General features: G+C 30.5%; 1 protein-coding gene across 8 annotated transcripts; it reads left to right on the top strand.

Annotated features, from left to right (window-relative positions):
- The first annotated feature begins 416 nt into the window (after positions 1-416).
- On the top strand, positions 417-19,996 carry LOC111365524 (RING finger protein B-like). Of its 8 annotated transcripts, XM_022986101.1 has the most exons (11): positions 420-809; positions 2,024-2,120; positions 2,205-2,220; positions 2,554-2,695; positions 3,077-3,243; positions 3,422-3,478; positions 3,949-4,043; positions 4,729-4,813; positions 5,928-6,015; positions 19,437-19,598; positions 19,695-19,996. In XM_022986101.1, exons 5-10 carry the CDS (start codon positions 3,159-3,161, stop codon positions 19,513-19,515), a joined length of 489 nt encoding a protein of 162 aa, XP_022841869.1. In that variant the 5' UTR covers positions 420-809; positions 2,024-2,120; positions 2,205-2,220; positions 2,554-2,695; positions 3,077-3,158; the 3' UTR covers positions 19,516-19,598; positions 19,695-19,996. The 8 variants fall into 8 exon arrangements, with proteins under 8 accessions (XP_022841887.1, XP_022841876.1, XP_022841869.1 ...); XM_022986083.1 differs by having other exon boundaries at positions 2,205-2,695; XM_022986087.1 differs by having other exon boundaries at positions 1,747-2,120; positions 2,205-2,695.
- Positions 19,997-20,114: the final 118 nt, after the last annotated feature.

Genomic DNA, 20,114 nt, shown 5'->3' with positions numbered 1-20,114 from the left:
TAATTTTATTAAATTTTTTATTTCAAACTCGTGAGTTGTGACAGTGAAATTCTAAAGGGTATGATTCCACAATTTTCGTTGAAATTTCACTTCTCAATTTAGTAATGCTTGCCCCTAACTTGTTATTGAAGAGATTGAAAATGTTTGAAATCTTGTCGGCTTATATAATTGTAGCATGGTCGACTTATATAATTGGTTATTGTAGGATGAACAATTGCACCGACGCACGTATTAACTAATTTACATTAACGTTGATTTCGCCCGGAAGCATAATATACTATAAAATTTTACATTTACGTTGATTTCGTCAGGGGGTCTATTTTACGAATTTCGTCTTAGGTCCCGACAATCACATAGTCGACACGGGTGTGTGGTGGGCCACTCGCCAGGTGGCGCTCCCTTAAAGGTGCACCATCTCGTTGAAGTTATTCTCGTCCGAGTGGTACCTACGATCCTATTTGAGGTCGCAGTTCAAGAAACAATGCTCCCTTTGCTGCAAGTGCTCGGTCGAGAGAGATGAAGACCTATCACTGGGTTCGAGCTTCTTCTTCAGATTTTACTGGAATTCTTCCCCAACCTCGAAGGCACTTGCTCTCCCTCTATTCATACGTGATACGTGATAAATTTATAGAACGTATAATCCGAGCGACTAGGCACACATGCTGATTTGATTGCTACTCAAAGTTCAAATACTGTCTGATTGACTCGCAGTGGTCACACAGCTGTGAACATCGGGAATTCGAAGATCGTGGCGTTCGGAGGTCTAATCGACAAGAAATTCCTCAATGATGTCACTGTTTATGACAGTGGTATTCTATTTACTCTTTTTTATTATTTTTACACTATTTTAATCTTCAAAATCAACTGCATTGAATTGTGCTCGATCTGGTTGGGTTTGTCAATAGGTTACAAGTATACCGTACGCTCAGGAATTGCGTGAATTTAATTAATTTAAGTTTTAAATTAAAAACTGAAACTTGAAATAATTTGTTCGAAGGTGAGGAAATGAGTTTAGTTTTTTATTAGTTTCTTCCTTTTATCTATTTTGTTTATCATTTCTTGCGTGCAAATTATGAAATCATAGAGGATTTAGGTTATTTACCGTTGGTTTAATTTGCAGTAAGGGAAGCTTTAGGAATTTTCACGTTTGCCCTTAACTTTTCGCTGTTTTTAAATCACACGTTCTCCAAAAGAAAATATTTTTCCTCGAGAAAATCTCTCCCAAATAATGCTGAATGTATCACTGAATATTGTAGTTTAATATATTTTGAGATCATTTTCATTCATTACGGCTTCTCAGCTATCGAATCTAAACTGATCATAGAGTGTTTCACCACAATAACAAGGACAGGTGATTCAAGAAGTAAAGAACATACTTTTTCAAGAAAAATCATTTGTTAATTTTTTTCTCCATATTATAAGGTTCAAAGTTTGGATGTTTCAGATAACAAGTGGTTTCAGCCAGAGTGCACAGGTAATATTGTGATGGGCTAGTGGGCCCAAGTCCACGAGCTTTCCACATTGCAGTTTCACTTGATTGTCACATTTTTTTTTTGATATCCACGTATTCCAACTTACACCAAACTACATTCTGGACCTCCAAGACCCATGCCTCTAGAATTTTGGAGGGATAAATCGAGGATTATGCCTCAACTGGATCACAAGTTTCCCCCATTGACTGTACACTTCTGCGCACAAGAGACCCTCCTCTACAATGATTACTCCATACCAAATTTTTGGCCTTAGGTTTCCACCAGGAATCAAACTCTCCACCCTGTCGTTGGAAGCAAGCCAATGTTGATTGATCCACCAGTTGAACTGTATCCCAAGGGACATAAGAAGTGAGTAAAATTTTTGGTGGGAGGTCTGGTAGTAAAAGGTTTGTGATCACTGTTAGCTACATGTCTGGGAGATTTTTGGGTCCTAGATACTGGCGAGCTTCTATTAGTTCCTAGCTTAGCCAATCAATGGTGATGGGTAAATGGATCTTAAAATGCTTAGTCAATGTTCTATTGGTTGACAGATGTATGGCAATGGTCAGAGCTTTCAAGTTTTGGTGACTTTCCTTCTCCAAGGGATTTTGCAGCTACTTTGGCCATTGTCGCTCGTAAAGTTGTTATGTAAGTAAGGGTATACTTTTTGGTTTATGGTATTCTATTGGTTCATCTGATTTGTTTTCTTAAGATCCGTTGAATTTTGTGCAGGTATGGTGTTGAGATGGTAAGAAATGGCTGTCAGACGTCTATGTCCTAGACACAAGTATTGTTTATGTTTCACTTTTGCTAAGTTTTCTGTTGCTGTTACTTAAACCTACCATATCAAGCTCTTAAATATTTGATATGCGTTTAGAACAGTTTCATTAGAGTGCACTGAGTTGTCGGTTTCTGGAACAATACTTCTTCCAAGATGTGGGCATTCTGTAACAATGGTGGAGAAGTGGTTGCTTATGTATGGTGGTAGACGTAATTTAGCATCTTTTGGCTACTACTAACATGGCCAAAGGATTTTCCCTTTTTAATTTGTTTTTTGTGTTCTGATATTATTTTATTTTAGGTGCACTATGGCATATGCTAAAGTAATATCAATTGAACAACTGAATTTGTGCTTGCTTATGTAAGTAAACTGCTGCACTCTAGCATATCACAATACAATCTCGGAAAGCAGTGTTTCATTTGGATTTCAACAAATTGAATGGGTAAGAACTCCACCAAATTGGATGTTTGAAAGAATATTAGAATTGTGTTTAGCTGAATCTGCTTTAACATTTATTACCATATAAGCAAATCTGATGTTAACATTCTACTTAAACTTATATCATTCAATGCTTCATCAACAATACAGTTCTGGAGCTAGGGTTTTAATCATAATTTTTAAGTTTTAATGTCTGTTAATTGAACAACTACAATGTGAAGTTAAATGGAAGTCATAAGCTAAAACAGGAATTTCTAAAATGCATAGTATTTAAATGTATAATATATTTTTACATCAAAATAGTATCATACGATCTGCAAACATGTTATAATTTTCCCTGTCCAATTATATAATTTCATGTATTTAAATTCACTTTTTACATCAGTCATGTCCGTGGAAGAAAGAGAGTATGATCCCTCATGTCTGGCCTGCAATTTGGATACCTGATAACCACTAAACATTAGGCCATGACTCGAAAAATGCTGATGGCATGCACCTCTCTTGACCATTTCAGCATTCTTTCACCTTACTCTCGAGGCCAAATTCATGAACGTATGATCCAAACTCTGTAATTTGTTTATGAACTTTTTTGAGGCCCAATGATCTTGGTAAAATGACGCAAGACAACCTTCAGGGGTTTCTATTTTTTTGAATGAGTGTTCATGAATAGCTATACTGGTTTTTCCTCTTCATTCTTTCTGGATGTTAGTTATCTTTCAAACTTTTGTAGGAGGTGGCGGACCAATCATGGCTGATCTGTGGGCTTTAAAGGGCGTTATTGAAGAAGGTTACTTTCTCCATTTCATTTTTTTTCCTCTTTATTAATGAGTTTTGACCTATGTTGTAATTCATGTAACTTCATCTTGATGTTTCAAGGAAGATACTTCTTTTGTTTTGTAAGTAGTCAGTCAAGCAAAGGAGAGTATGCTTAAAAGAATGTTTTATATGTGTAATAATGAAACTATGTCTTCCATAAGTCTGTTGTCCTATACTTTTTTAAGATCGCTCCTTGCATTTCATAGGTTAAAACCCACTTTTAGTTTCTTTATTTTATCATTTTCCTATGCATTTATCTGTCAGCATGTCCCATGTGTATGTAAATTAGTCACATCATTCGTAGCTATTTCTATCATAGAAAATGAATAATTATTATATAATAATAATTCCATTACTCTATCCGTTCATTGGCTTATGTGTCCTTTTTGAAAACTGTTTTTTGTATGCTTAATCTGTCTTTTCATGTCTTTACTGTGGGAGGAAGAAATGAAACTCCTGGATGGACACAACTGAAGCTTCCTGGTCAAGCTCCTTCACCCTACTGTGGACACACCATCACATCTGGAGGGCACTATGTAAATACCTGATTTCTTTTGTTGTTTATAGATGTCATATTCATTTAAGTTTTTCACACATGATGTTAGTAACTAAGAGGGTAGTGGAAAGGAACCTGTATTAGAGACATTGGAGGAAATTATACCATTTTATTTGAGGGTTTCGAGGCTTTTTTTGCTATTTTGAATTTACATTTCTTCGGGATAAATGGGAGGGTTATGTTGATGTTCAGTTATGTAACTGTTATGACTTTCTGTGCTTGAATCGGCTCCTCATTTGGTGTATTATTGATAAATTTTTGCTTAAAAGAAACTCAGGATTTGAAGCTTTATTTCTGTGGTCAAGATGGTATCTGCACCTTTTGTCTTGACCATGGATGCTTAATTTCCTTAACAGATGCATTTCAAAAGGTTCACGTGTCATGAATTAGTGTATGCTACATTTATTGAATCTCCTGGGCCCGTTGACTTAAGCATGACGATAATTGAACAAAATTTTTATTTACTTTGTGAACTTTAAATTATGTGTTATAGGCTTATAAAGCTACTTATGATTTGTGTGGAGATAGCATTTATAGTAGCTTTATTCATCCCGTAGAATAATCTGTTGAGGTTGAAGAGAATCTAAACCCCTGCCAGTCTTGATGACACCTGTCGCTTTTCTTGTACTCATGAAGGATAACTGACAAATATTCTCTCTTTTCAGCTCTTATTATTTGGAGGGCGTGGAACTGGTGGTTGGTTGAGCCATTATGATGTTTATCACAACGATTGTCTTGTTCTAGACAGGGGTCAGTATTATGCATCTGCCCTTACTTAGCTGGTGGTGGTTTACTTTGGATTAACACTACCTGATGGTGATTGTGATTTTTCCAGTTCCTGTCTTGATTTTTGTATTTCTTACGATATCGTAGAGCTCGTTTTACATTGTTGATCTGAACACATGTTCAATAAGGTTCCCACTTTTCTTCGTCCTGCTCCCCATGATGGAGAGAGTTTCCCTTCCTCTAAAATATATAATTTACAGAATGTTTTGTGAATTTCATTACCCTTGTACTTTTTTCTTATTTGCACAAGTTTTTGAAAGTTTTGTTTTTTATGATTGCATTTAGTATCTGCGCGGTGGAAACGCTTGCCAACTAGCAATAAACCCCCAGCTGCTTGAGCATACCATTCTATGAACTGTGTTGGTTCACGTTAGTTATTATTTGGCGGCTTTGATAGAAAGTCAACCTATGACCTATGGTTGCTCGTATCTGAAGGTGTTGAGTTCTCTTACAACATGATTATTTTATGATTGCATTTAGTATCTGCGCGGTGGAAACGCTTGCCAACTAGCAATGAACCCCCAGCTGCTTGAGCATACCATTCTATGAACTGTGTTGGTTCACGTTAGTTATTATTTGGCGGCTTTGATAGAAAGTCAACCCACGACCTATGGTTGCTCGTACCTGAAGGTGTTGAGTTCTCTTACAACATGATTATTTTATGACAAACTTACATGGACAGCCACTTCAAATTTAGAGTTGCTTTTCTCAACGATGTTCTGATAGTTGGTAATTTATTTATAACACAACTTTTTTGCGAAATTGTCCATCCATTTCCACTTGAATTTCTCTGCAAATCTTAAATTGCAATAAAAGTTGGAGCATGCCACCATATTTTTTGCTAAAATAATATTTGTGTCATAGGCACCTATTATTTTCTCTTAATCTTTATTATATATGGTTCACCATGTTCATTTGTTCCAGCTTGTTCTTGATGTTTGGAAGCAAGGTGTCATAATCTTACTGGATAAATTCTTATTTATATTCGGGCATTTTTCTTTGTTTTTTCTTTTTTATAGGTGTTTGTGAATTTGACTTTATTAGTTGAATCTTAGTCTTTGTAGATTCTTGGTTATAGGGGACCCTATTGCAAAGAGGATATCTCCAACTGAAGTTATGTCGGAAAGTAGGAATGCAACCATGGCAAATGATGGCCTGGAGCCAAGGTAAAGACCTGAAAACCTATTTTCTCCTCTACTTCTCCATCTTTAAAAAGCTTTGATGTTAAACCGTTGTACAATATATATATATATATATATAGTTTTTGTAAATGTAAAAAGTCTTTAGTAATTGTAACACTTCCATTATCTTTTAATAAAAAACTTAATCCTATAATAAAATCTGTATCTTTAATATTTAAAGGTCTAACCCAAATCATAGAAGAAAATATTATTGTTAGAGATCAAGAGATTAAAAATATAAAGAATCTTTAGATTATATTAAAAATCAAAATTCTAGTATTTTAGAACAACTTGTTAAATTAGAAAAAATACCATCTAAGGTAGATTTAACTGAAATAAAAAGAATTTTAGACTCTAATAAATCTAAAGAAATAGAAATAGGAACCACATCAAACGTAGAAAAAAACTTAAAAGCCTTAACATCTACATTAGAAAATTTAAGTTTCAGAGAAACAGGAAAAGAAAAGGTAACTAGAAAATTACCTAAAGAATATAAATTTTCAAGATGAATACCAATCCTTTCTTAGGAAGGTCTAGAACTATAAATGAAGAAGCATCTACATCTAGAAATAGTACTTCAAGCATAAGTAGAAATATAATAGAAAGAGTCTTAAACAGATCAGTTCAATATAATCAAAATATAGAAGAAATTATAGATCCTCAACAAGATTATCAAAGATTTCAGACTAATGGATTAAGAATTCTCAACCCAGAAATATTATATAATAGGGGAATTTTTGAAACAAAAACACAATTTTTCAGACATAGTAGAGAAGTATCTATTCAGTGCATAGGAAATCAGGTAAGAAAATTAAAGTTAATATCAGAAGACTCTAAAAGAGAATTAAAAAAGAAAATTTTTAGATTTATGCATTTAGGATTAATAGTTATAGGAATAAAAGGACTAATGAGAAAAAATTTAGGATGTAAGGTTTTAGTTACTATATATGATGAAAGAATTAATAATATAGATAAAAGTATGATTGCTAGCACAAAAGTAGATATGAATAATAATAATGGAATAATTTATTGTAACCCAGATTTTTTATTAACTATTAAAGACTTTTCAGATAAAATTAAAATAGGAATCCAAATAAAAGGATATGAAGAAGTAGAAAGTGGAGATAATTTATTAATTAGCATAGAATTTTTAGGAAGATGTTCAAATAATTCTCAAACAAAATATAAGATTTATATAGACAAAGTAGTAAATTTAATGAGTAGTAAAGGAATTAATATGGTAAAACCTAAAGAATACTCATCAGAACAATTGGCAGGATTAGAATGAGACATGGATAAATTCTTAAAAAATCAAGAGATGATTATAGCACTACAAGAAGCATTAACTTATAAAGATATCCATGGAAGAACTAGCTTAAGATTTTTAGACTATAATCAATTACAAAGACAGAATGATTTTGAAGAAGAAACCAATCCTGAAGAAGAACAAAATGAACCATTTCAAAATCAAGTTCACGTAGATCTAATAGATGAAAAATTTGATAGAATAATCTATCCAAAAGAATTAGGAATGAATTTAGATAATAAAGAATTATTAGAATTAGAAGATCAAATGTACCTTAACAAAACAATTACAGAATCTGAATATTTATATTATGACCAAGAACAAAACATAAGAATAGGAACTATTAAAGAAGATAATGATTCAGATAATTCAGATTTTAGTTATATAAAAGAACTTATGGAAGACTCAAATACATATAAAACTTTTAGTGACACTCCTTTTGATAGAACAGTTAAACATGAAACAATTGTCTATAGTGGAGGATTTCCTCCAAGAGGAGCTTATCCTTTATATAATAATACAGAAGGAAAATACATAGCAAGAGGAAGTGAAAGACCCTTAGAAAAGAAAATAGAATTCCAATCAGATCACAAAGCACAGATTTTAAATATTACAGCACATGACTCACAGACATGGAATAATGTTATAGATGTTTGGAAGAATACTATAATAGGACATTATATTAGAAATTTTCAAGAAATGGAAGTTTTAGATATGTATAGATATTTAGAAACATTTTTAGGAGAAAGTGTAAAAGCAATGTGGGAAGCATTCAAATTAGAAAAAAAACAAGAATTTGAACAACTAGTTAGTATGGGAAGTAATCCTTATAATTTTATTAATAAAATACAAATCTTAATAATAGGAGCAGATCCAAATTCAGAACATATGAGTATACAAAGAAAAGTTATGAGAGATTTAGAACAATTTAGCCTTTATAAATAGACTAAAGGAAGATATGTTAAGAACTTTTTAAATGAGTATCATTACTTAACTTCAATATCAGGAAATACATTTAATCAAGAAATAGGAAATAAATTATTTTATAAATTACCAGAACCATTAGGATTAGAAATCACAGATAAATGGAATAATTTACCAGCAGTAAAAGAAGAACCAGAAAAATAATGGAGTATAGGACAAAGAATACAACATGTAATAAGATGTTTAGAAGATAAATGTGTAGAATTACAAATTCAAAAACAACTTAAAAAGACAGACTATAAATTTTGTAAAGACATTTTTACCCCTACAAACTTATGGAGCCTCTAGTTCAAGAAAAAATAAGTACAGTAATAAAGAAAGAAAGAATAAAAGACCTTTTAAGAAAAGATATTTTCTTAGAAAATCTAATAAAAGAAAACCATACTTAGATGAAAAAAGACATGTCAGAAAATTTAAACCAGAAAGAATTTATAAAAATAGACTTAGTTGTTATGTCTGTAATAGTAATGAACATTTATCCAAAACTTGTCCAAAAAGAATAAATAACTACGATAAAAAGTGTACATTAATAGAATGCACTAATGAAGATCTAATACAACTAGATGAATATATTTCAGATAAAGAATCTATTTATAGTATTATATCGATAGAAGACAGAAATTTAGAAGAAAATAAAAAATCTGATTATGAAATAATAGATGAATTTTCTAATATAAAATTACATGAAGGATCAGAATCAAAAGAAGAATTAAATTTAATGAATAGTATAACTATAGAATGTCTACATAATTGGCAAAAATATAAAGGAGTAGATAATATAGCTTGTTATTTATGTAATTGGTACCCAGTTAGAAAACTTAGAGCTAAATGTTTAGAATGTTATAAAGAAGCTTGTATAAAATGTTTAGAAGAAAAGAATTTTATTGAAAAAGAAGAAGTTAACTCTGAAATCTTAAAAGAAAAAATTGAAATTTCAGAAATAAAAATTATTAGAAAAAGAATAGAAAGTTTAGAAGAAATGCAAAAATTTATCATAAATAAGATAGAAATGTTAGAATATAACAATAAAGGAAAAACAATAGAAATAGAAGAACATAGTCAAGGTATAGAATATAAAGAAAAAGAATATATTCAAGTACTATGTAATCCAGAAAAATTTAAAAGTATTAAGGTAAAATGTTATATAAGAATAGGACAATATGAAATAAAATGTTTAGGATTAATAGACTCAGGATGTAGCAATTGTATAATTAATAAAAAATTAATTCCAAAACAATATATAACATACTCAGACAAACCAATAGAAGCACAACAAATGGATGGAGAACTTTATACTTACACAGAATTATTACAATCAAATAGTAAGATCAATTTTGAGATAAACTGTGGTAGAAGTATAGAATATACCTTACCAAAAGAATCAATTTGGGTTAGACCTTTAAATATTAAAAATACAGATTTTATTATAGGATTAAGTTTTTTATTAAAAGATAATGGAAGTGTTACAATTACTAAAAACTTTTTACATTTACAAAAACATATCTTATTTACACCAACACAGACTAACTATTTCCCATCAGAGTGCATAGAGAAGCGTGGTGGAAGTAGTAACTGTAAGTGTGAAAAAGAAAGAGAATGTCAATTAATAGAAGAAGACAATCTAAAAGAAATAGACTTTGAAATTCTAAAAGAGGATGAATTAGATAATTTAGAAAACATAGACTTTGGAATTATAGAATTAATTGATAATGAAAAGATTTATGATATGTTAATAACAGAACAAGAAATAAATAATTTAATATCTAGATTAGAAAAAATAGAAATTATAGGTGAAAATGTTCTAAAATATTGGGAAAAAGATAAAATCCTATGTGAACTTAAAATCAAAAATCCAGAATATATAATTAAAACTAAGAATATTGAAGCCACAAACCTAGACCTAGAAGATTTTAAAATACATATAAAAGAACTCTTAGAATTAGGAGTTATTAAGAAAATCAGATAGTCCTCATAGATCAGCAGCTTTTATAATCAGAAAACATTCAGAAATTGTTAGAGGAAAAAGTAGAATGGTAATTAATTATAAAAGACTTAACGATAATACCATAGATGATGCTTATAATATACCAGACAAGACAGTGTTAATAAATAAAATACAAGATTGTAAAATTTTTAGTAAGTTTGATTTAAAGTCAAGATTTTGACAAGTAAAAATGCATCCAGAAAGTATTAAATGGACAGCATTTACCTGTCCAGAAGGACATTTTGAATGGCTTGTAATGCCATTTGGAATTAAGAATGCACCTAGTATTTTTCAAAGAAAGATGGAAAGTATTTTTAACAAACATAGTAAATTCGTAATAGTATACATAGATGATATTTTAGTATTTAGTAAAAATAAACAAGAACATAGAGGACATTTACAAATAGTATTTTCAGAATTTATCAAACATGGCTTAATAATTAGTAAGAAGAAAATGATTTTATTCAAAGAATTTATAGATTTTTTAGGAGTTAACATAGGAGAAGGTAAAATAAAGTTACAACCTCATATTGCTAAGAAAGCTTTAGAATTTTCAGATAAATTAGAAGATTTAAAACAAATTCAAAAATTCTTCTAAGAAAGCTTTAGAATTTTCAGATAAATTAGAAGATTTAAAACAAATTCAAAAATTCTTAGGATTAGTAAATTATGCTAGACCATTTATAAAAGATTTAGGAAAAATAACAGGACCTTTATATGCAAAAACATCTCCTACAGGACAAAGATTCTTTAACCAAGAAGACATAAAATTAGTCCAACAAATAAAAGAAAAAATAAAAACTTTGCCAGAATTAGCTATGCCATTAGATTCAGAATTTTTAATTATAGAGACAGATGGAAGTATGATAGGATGGGGAACTATATTAATATGCAAACCCAATAAATATACTGATAAAAGTACAGAAAGAATTTGTTGGTATAACAGTGAAAATTATAAAGAGAAAGGAAACTTAAGTAGCATAGATGCATAATTATTAGCTATAAATTATGCATTAGATAGTTTTGAGTTATTTAGTATATCTAAGAAAGAAATAACTATAGAACAGACTGTGTAGCTATAGTCTCATTTGTTAATAAAATGAAAATAGACTAAAAAAAAAGTAGTAGAAGAAGATGGTTAAATTTTATAGATAGAATTACAAATACAGGAATTAATATAGAATTTGAGCATATTAAAGGTAGTGATAATAAAGCGGCAGATATACTGAGTAGAATAATAATAGATATAAATTATTAAACTTGTTTAACATAATTTTGTTATACATATGATAAGACCAAGGCCCTTAAGATCATGAATTCCACAAGAGAATTCATTTGCATCAAGTTCTTTACCTCAGACTTTATTTAATCAGAACAGACCAATGTTACAAGACAGGATAAGGTTTGGAAACTAAGAACTTATAATTATTCCAAATAGTAATATTTCCTTTAAAATTTTACTGCATATATCTTTATCTAGAGAAGAGAAATGTATTTTAGATAATTTATGGATTTCTTATAATAAGAATTCAAAAGATCAGAAATATTTTCTTGCATGCATGAATGCATTATCAGAACACTTTAGTCAGAACAAGCAAAGATTTAAATTCTATGTTGTTATTAAAGGTAAAAATTCAGGAATTTTTCATTCTTGGATAGAAGTTTTAGACTGCATTAAAAATTTTCCAGATCCTCTTTATAAAGGTTTTACAAATTTTCAAGAAGCATTAGATGCAGCAAGACAGCATATAGGAATAAATTTTTATTTATCTCCTTCTTTAAAGAACTATTCTGATCCTCTATTAGACTTTTCTCCAAGTAAAGACCAGAATATTTTTTGCCAACATTGTGAGTGTATGCAGAGAAATTACAAAGTTATTAATGAAGGCAACCAGAATTTCTCATTAGAAAGAACCCAACTTCAAAAGAAAATAGCCCAACTTGAAAAAGAGATTTTGGATTTAAAAATCCGATATCCAACAGGTACTATGGAGTTCAAGAAGTCCATAGCTAGTCCAGCCCAAACGGTAGCTGGTAAAGACTTATCAAATCCGTTAAAGGTTGTGGACTTACCAAAGGCCCAACAGACTCAGGGGACTGTTGATTCCTCTACTAAATCAGACAATCAGACTCAGCAGACTGATAAATCTGCTACAGAAAAAAGTAAAGAGATTTGGGATCTTTTAGGACAGTTCAGTGAAAAATTTGATTACTTAGTGAAGTATAGTCCACTAGAACAGTTTTCATCAGAACACTTTTCAAATAATCCAGATTTTTTACAAGCCCAATAAAATCAGCCCAGTAAGGGAAAAGAAAAAATTGTGGCCCAAGACAGTCAAGACCCTTTATTTATTCAAGAAGCACAAGATCCTAATCCAGACACTGTTTTTTTAGAAAAGATTTTTGAAAAAATTGAAGAATTCCAGAAACAATCCAAAAAAGATGAAGGAACTTCTTCTAGAAAAAAGAAAAAGATTAAGAAGAAGAAAAATGATGAAGGACTGAAAGAACAAATCAAAGAGGCAGTGAACCAAGCATTTGAGACAATTTTAAAAAAGAATCATGGAGAAGAAAAAGAAATTGCAGAATGTCCAGAACAAAAAGAAAAAAATGAAGCCAGTAACTCCAGACTTTCAGATGAAGAAGAAGATCCACAAGAAGAAGGATACAATAATTCAGACAGTGGAATGTTATTTTCATCAGTGGCACGCCATAATCTTAGTACATGATCAGATCTTCAATAATTCAGAAAAGACAAAGTTTGCCAGAAGAAAAGAAGAAAAAGGAGAAAACCCAAAAATCAAGATTGAAGACTTTTGGGGAAAGATGTAATGAATTCTTTGAAAAAAGAAAAGATTCTCCGACAAAGAGATAAAAATTTTCAAAAGTAGGAAAGATTTTTAAGACTTTTAGAAAAAGTTGGTGAAACTTTTGATAAAAGAAAATTTTCAACTGTAGACTTTTAGAAATTTTAGTAAAAGTAGGAACTTTTCTTTCCACTTGTTAAATCTTGAATTGGCCAGAAGTTTCTCGGTGAAACGTGTGCCTTTCTCAAGGGTAGTATAGACTTTTTGCTCCCAAGAATTTTTCTATTTAAGGAATAAGTTTCATTCGGTTTAGGCAGGAGTTTATAACTTGTGTACTCTCTGCTATCTAAAAAACCCTTTAGGCAGAAGTTTACAACTTGTGTACTCTCTGCTATCTAAAAAACCCTTTGAAACCTCTCCTTCAGAAAAATTCTCAATCCAAAAAACATTGTATAGCTGAATCATCCTTGTGAATATTTAAGGTATTCTTGTATTTTTTAAATTTATTTTAGAATTTTAGGGACTTCCCGAAAGGGAAATCCTTAGTTGTAAATCTTTTAAAAGATGAATTTATAAATCCCTGATTTATGCTTTACTCTTTTGTTTATATTTTTATCTTTCAAGTAAATATTTGTTAAATTTATCATTTCATCCTATGCATATAATAAAAGCATAACTTGATTTTTAGAAGACATACTGTTTTTAGGTTAATCCTGAGTGACCCAGATGAATGAAAACTTTTGGCCGAAGTGAGCCTTTTGATGTTTTCTAGAGATGCTGGGGAAAGGGAAAAGATTAATCTAAGAATTTTATAATGCAGTGCCACGGGTAACTTTATAAAAAGAAATCAGGTTCAAATTTATATGTCATAGGTGGTGAAAATTTAAATAAAAAAAAAGGGGGGGATTTATATATGATTCTTAAGAAAGATTTATAGAAAACTAAGGAGAGTACTGAGTATGATTAAAGTTATTAAAAGTTTAAAGTTTAAACAGCCATTTAAAACAGCATATTTAAAACAGCATACCCCACCATTTGGTATCAGAGCAAAAAAGGAAGTAGTGATCGGGATAGAAAAGGATTATGATATTAGAACTTACAGGAATTAGAAATAATAGATTGTCTTGTCAAGTAAAATATAGTATAGATATTTGTGGTTATTTTGAGGAAGATAATATAGTTGGAACCTGGAGTAAAGATTCAATTGAAATCTTAGAAATATTTAAAGTTCTTAAATATTTACCTTTTGAATTAAGAGAAAACATGGTAAAAAGAGTCTTAGTAGAAGAATACAGACATATTTTTATAACAGAGCATATTTACTACGATTTAGAACTCTGGATATCAATAGAAAGCTTGAATGTTTAGATTTAGAAATTTTAAGAAATACTAGTAAAAAAGTACAAACAGTTGATAATAATATAGTGAAGTGTAATTTAGATAATAAACACAAATTACATAGTTTATTTTTAGAAGATCCAAGTCAGAATTGTATAGTAGATTTGATCATAAATTTATCAAGAAATTTAGATCTTCCTTTAGTCCATTTATAAAGGCTAAGTTGTTCTAAATCTCTCATAACTTTTCTTTTTATACTCATATGTCCTGAATTTGGATCTGCTCTTGTTATTAAGATTTGTATTTTATTAACAAAATTATAAGGATTACTTCCCATACTAACTAGTTGTTCAAATTCTTGTTTTTTTTTCTAATTTGAATCCTTCCCACATTGCTTTTACACTTTCTCCTAAAAATGTTTCTAAATATCTATACATATCTAAATCTTCCATTTCTTGAAAATTTCTAATATAATGTCCTATTATAGTATTCTTCCAAACATCTATAACATTATTCCATGTCTGTGGGTCATGTGCTGTAATATTTAAAATATGTGCTTTGTGATCTGATTGGAATTCTATTTTCTTTTCTAAGGGTCTTTCACTTCCTCTTGCTATGTATTTTCCTTCTGTATTATTATATAAAGGATAAACTCCTCTTGGAGGAAATCCTCCACTATAGACAATTGTTTCATGTTTAACTGTTCTATCAAAAGGAGTGTCACTAAAAGTTTTATATGTATTTGAGTCTTCCATAAGTTATTTTATATAATTAAAATCTGAATTATCTGAATCATTATGTTCTTTAATAGTTCCTATTCTTATGTTTTGTTCTTGGTCATAATATAAATATTCAGATTCTGTAATTGTTTTGTTAAGGTACATTTGATCTTCTAATTCTAATAATTCTTTATTATCTAAATTCATTCCTAATTCTTTTGGATGGATTATTCTATCAAATTCTTCATCTATTAGTTCTATGTGAACTTGATTTTGAAATGGTTCATTTTGTTCTTCTTCAGGATTGGTTTCTTCTTCAAAATCATTCTGTCTTTGTACTTGATTATAGTCTAAAAATCTTAAGCTAGTTTTTCCATGAATATCTTTATAAGTTAATGCTTCTTGTGGTGCTATAATCATCTCTTGATTTTTTAAGAATTTATCCATGTCCCATTCTAATCCTGCCAATTGTTCTGATGAGTATTCTTTAGGTTTTACCATATTAATTTCTTTACTACTCATTAAATTTACTACTTTGTCTATATAAATCTTATATTTTGTTTGAGAATTATTTGAACATCTTCCTAAAAATTCTATGCTAATTAATAAATTATCTTCACTTTCTACTTCTTCATATCCTTTTGTTTGGATTCCTATTTTAATTTTATCTGAAAAGTCTTTAATAGTTAATAAAAAATCCGGGTTACAATAAATTATTCCATTATTATTATTCATATCTACTTCTGTGCTAGCAATCATACTTTTATCTATATTATTAATTCTTTCATCATATATAGTAACTAAAATCTTACATCCTAAAGTTTTTCTCATTAGTCCTTTTATTCCTATAACTATTAATCCTAAATGCATAAATCTAAAATTTTTCTTTTTTAATTCTCTTTTAGAGTCTTCTGATATTAAATTTAATTTTCTTACCTGATTTCCTATGCACTGATACCAAATGGGGGGGTATGCTGTTTTAAATATGCTGGTTTAAATGGCTGTTTAAACTTTTAACTTTTAATAACTTTAATCATACTCAGTACTCTCCTTAGTTTTTTATAAATCTTTCTTAAGAATCATTTATAAATCCCCCCTTTTTTTTTTACATTTAAATTTTCACTACCTATGACATATAAACTTGAACCTGATTTCTTTTTATAAGGTTACCCGTGGTACTCCCTTATAAAATTCTTAGATTAATTTTTTCCCTTTCCCCAGCATCTCTAGAAAACATCAAAAGGCTCACTCCGACCAAAAGTTTTCATTCATCTGGATCACTCAGGATTAACCTAAAAACAGTATGACTTCTAGAAATCAAGTTATGCTTTTATTATATGCATAGGATGAAATGATAAACATAACAAATATTTACTTGAAAGATAAAAATATAAACAAAAGAGTAAAGCATAAATCAGGAATTTATAAATTCATCTTTTAAAAGATTTACAACTAAGGATTTCCCTTTCGGGAAGTCCCTAAAGTTCTAAAATAAACTTAAAAAATACAAGAATACCTTAAATATTCACAAGGATGATTCAGCTATACAATGTTTTTTGGATTGAGAATTTTTTTGGAGGAGAGGTTTCAAAGGGTTTTTTAGATAGCAGAGAGTATACAAGTTGTAAGCTTCTGCCTAAACCGAATGAAACTTATTCCTTAAATAGAAAAATTTTTGGGAGCAAAAAGTCTATACTACCCTTGAGAGAAGGGCACACATTTCACCGAGAAACTTCTGGCCAATTCAAGATTTAACAAGTGGAAAGAAAGTTCCTACTTTTACTAAAATTTTTAAAAGTTTACAGTTGGGAATCTTTCTTTTATCAAAAGTTTCACCAACTTTTTCTAAAAGTCTTAAAAATCTTTCCTACTTTTGAAAAATTTTATCTCTTTGTCGGAGAATCTTTTCTTTTTTCAATGAATTCATTACATCTTTCCCCAAAAGTCTTCAATCTTGATTTTTGGGTCTTCTCCTTTTTCTTCTTTTCTTCTGGCAAAATTTGTCTTTTCTGAATTATTGAAGATCTGATCATGTACTAAGATTATGGCGTGCCACTGATGAAAATGACATTCCACTGTCTGAATTATTGTATCCTTCTTCTTGTGGATCTTCTTCTTCATCTGAAAGTCTGGAATTACTGGCTTCATTTTTTTCTTTTTGTTCTGGACATTCTGCAATTTCTTTTTCTTCTCCATGATTCTTTTTTAAAATTGTCTCAAATGCTTGGTTCACTGCCTCTCTGATTTGTTCTTTCAGTCCTTCATCATTTTTCTTCTTCTTAATCTTTTTCTTTTTTTTAGAAGAAGTTCCTTCATCTTTTTTGGATTGTTTCTGGAATTCTTCAATTTTTTCAAAAATCTTTTCTAAGGAAACAGTGTCTGGATTAGGATCTTGTGCTTCTTGAATAAATAAAGGGTCTTGACTATCTTGGGCCACAATTTTTTCTTTTCCCTTACTGAGCTGATTTTCTTGGGCTTGTGAAAAATCTGAATTATTTGAAAAGTGTTCTAATGAAAAATGTTCTGGTGGACTATACTTCACTAAGTAATCAAATTTTCCACTGGGCTGTCCTAAAAGATCCCAAATCTCTTTATCTTTTTCTGTAGCAGATTTATCAGTCTACTGAGTCTGATTGTCTGATTTAGTAGAGGAATCAACAGTCCCCTGAGTCTGTTGGGCTTTTAGTAAGTCCACAACCTTTAACGGATTTGATAAGTCTTTACCAGCTACCGTTTGGGTTGGACTAGCTATGGACTTCTTGGGCTCCATAGTACCTGTTGGATATCGGATTTTTAAATCCAAAATCTCTTTTTCAAGTTGGGCTATTTTCTTTTGAAGTTGGGTTCTTTCTAATGAGAGATTCTGGTTGACTTCATTAATAACTTTGTAATTTCTCTGCATACACTCACAATGTTGGCAAAAAATATTCTGGTCTTTACTTGGAGAAAAGTCTAATGGAGGATCAGAATAGTTCTTTAAAGAAGGAGATAAATAAAAATTTATTCCTATATGCTGTCTTGCTGCATCTAATACTTCTTGGAAATTTGTAAAACCTTTATAAAGAGGATCTGGAAAATTTTTAATGCAGTCTAAAACTTCTATCCAAGAATGAAAAATTCCTGGATTTTTACCTTTAATAACAACATAGAATTTAAATCTTTGATTGTTCTGACTAAAGTGTTCTGATAATGCATTCATGCATGCAAGAAAATATTTCTGATCTTTTGGATTCTTATTATAAGAAATCCATAAATTATCTAAAATACATTTCTCTTCTCTAGATAAAGATATATGCGGTAAAATTTTGAAGGAAATATTCCTATTTGAGAAAATTATAAGTTCTAGGTTTCCAAACCTTATCCTGTATTGTAACATTGGTCTGTTCTGATTAAATGCAGTCTGAGGTAAAGAACTTGATGCAAATGAATTCCCTGGTGGAATTCCTGGCCTTAAGGGCCTTGGTGTTGTCATCTGTATAACAAAATTATGTTAAACAAGTTTAATAATTTCTATCTATTATTATTCTACTCAGTATATCTGCCGCTTTATTATCACGACCTTTAATATGCTCAAATTCTATATTAATTCCTGTATTTGAAATTCTATCTATAAAATTTAACCATCTTCTTCTACTACTTCTTTTTGAGTCTATTTTCATTTTATTAACAAATGAGACTATAGCTACACAGTCCGTTCTTATAGTAATTTCTTATATATATATATATCTGCCTTTCCACAATCTTCTCCAGGAGCTGTTGCAATCTCCTTGACATTCCATTGCTTGCTTCGGACACGATCAGTGTATACAAATTATTTTTTCCCTCAATACTTGCAATTACGTAAAATATCTTTACAGAAGCGGGACAAAGCGTTCTCCAACGCTGATCAATAACCAAAAGTAGACCTAGAAAGATGCATTTTTAAGCTTTCTACTCGTGAAAGAAGTCTACAAAAGAATCAAAGGTGAAATGGATCTGAGAACCATTAGAATATTAGTCTTAGAGAAGTCTCTTTCATTGCCAAATTGACTTCTCCACCCTTCAAAATGTCGTACACTCAACAAGATGCAGCAACGGAGGCATGAAAGGGCACTGTCAAAACATTAAAATCTGCTTGTTTTTGCTGCATCTTCACTTGCAGCAAGGTAACAGATTTAAAGTTAAAAAAACCTGCTAAACGTTAAAAAGAGACAGTCATAGTAAAATCTGTCTGTCATATTCATATGCACCATGACAACTCATGCTGCTAATTTATTCTTCTCTCACAGGAAGGCCAAGTTGAAGGATCTGCAGTGTCAAGAGTTGCAGAAAAGATTAGAAAGTTCAGTTTTACATTCTAATCCGTAGAAAATCATTAGATGAAATGGAAGACAGAATTGGTCCAAATGGCATCAAGAGCGATTGGTGAAGGGGCTGTGGGAAAGATAGAGGTTTTTAATGATTTCTAATTTGTTTCAGTAGACTTGACTCCATGCACACACGTCTGCCATGTCTCCTGACACTTTATTCATTAAAAAATTGTCCAGGCACCTCGTGACCACTGGATGAAGTCCACCAAGGTCAATAACATTGAAAGAGCTTAGTCCATTACTGCATGACTACCAGAGATTGCTTACTTGCCTCCACATATGAGAATAAACTCTTTGGCTTGTCTTTTTCTTTATATAAAAGTGAATATCAAGTTTCCAGGATAATTTTGTAAAGTGATTCCACTCTTGAGGTTCAAAAGTTGAATAATCTCCATGCTACTGTAGTTTGGAGATGATGTTGATACTTCAAATCTGACTTTGAAAGTCAAAATGGAGAAGAATGGATCTCATTTATTTCATCTTCTGTAGTAGGAGTTGATAGCCTCAAATCACATGTTACAATCAATCTATCTTCAGGAAAGGGAAAAAAAAAAAAACAAAAACAAAAACAAAGCACCTCTGAACTTAATATATATT

The sequence above is a fragment of the Olea europaea genome, chromosome 2 (genome assembly GCF_002742605.1).
Source record: "Olea europaea var. sylvestris chromosome 2, O_europaea_v1, whole genome shotgun sequence".
NCBI lineage: Eukaryota > Viridiplantae > Streptophyta > Magnoliopsida > Lamiales > Oleaceae > Olea > Olea europaea.
The sequence above is the reverse complement of the archived record's forward strand: the minus strand, read 5'-3'. Positions and strand labels throughout refer to the sequence as shown.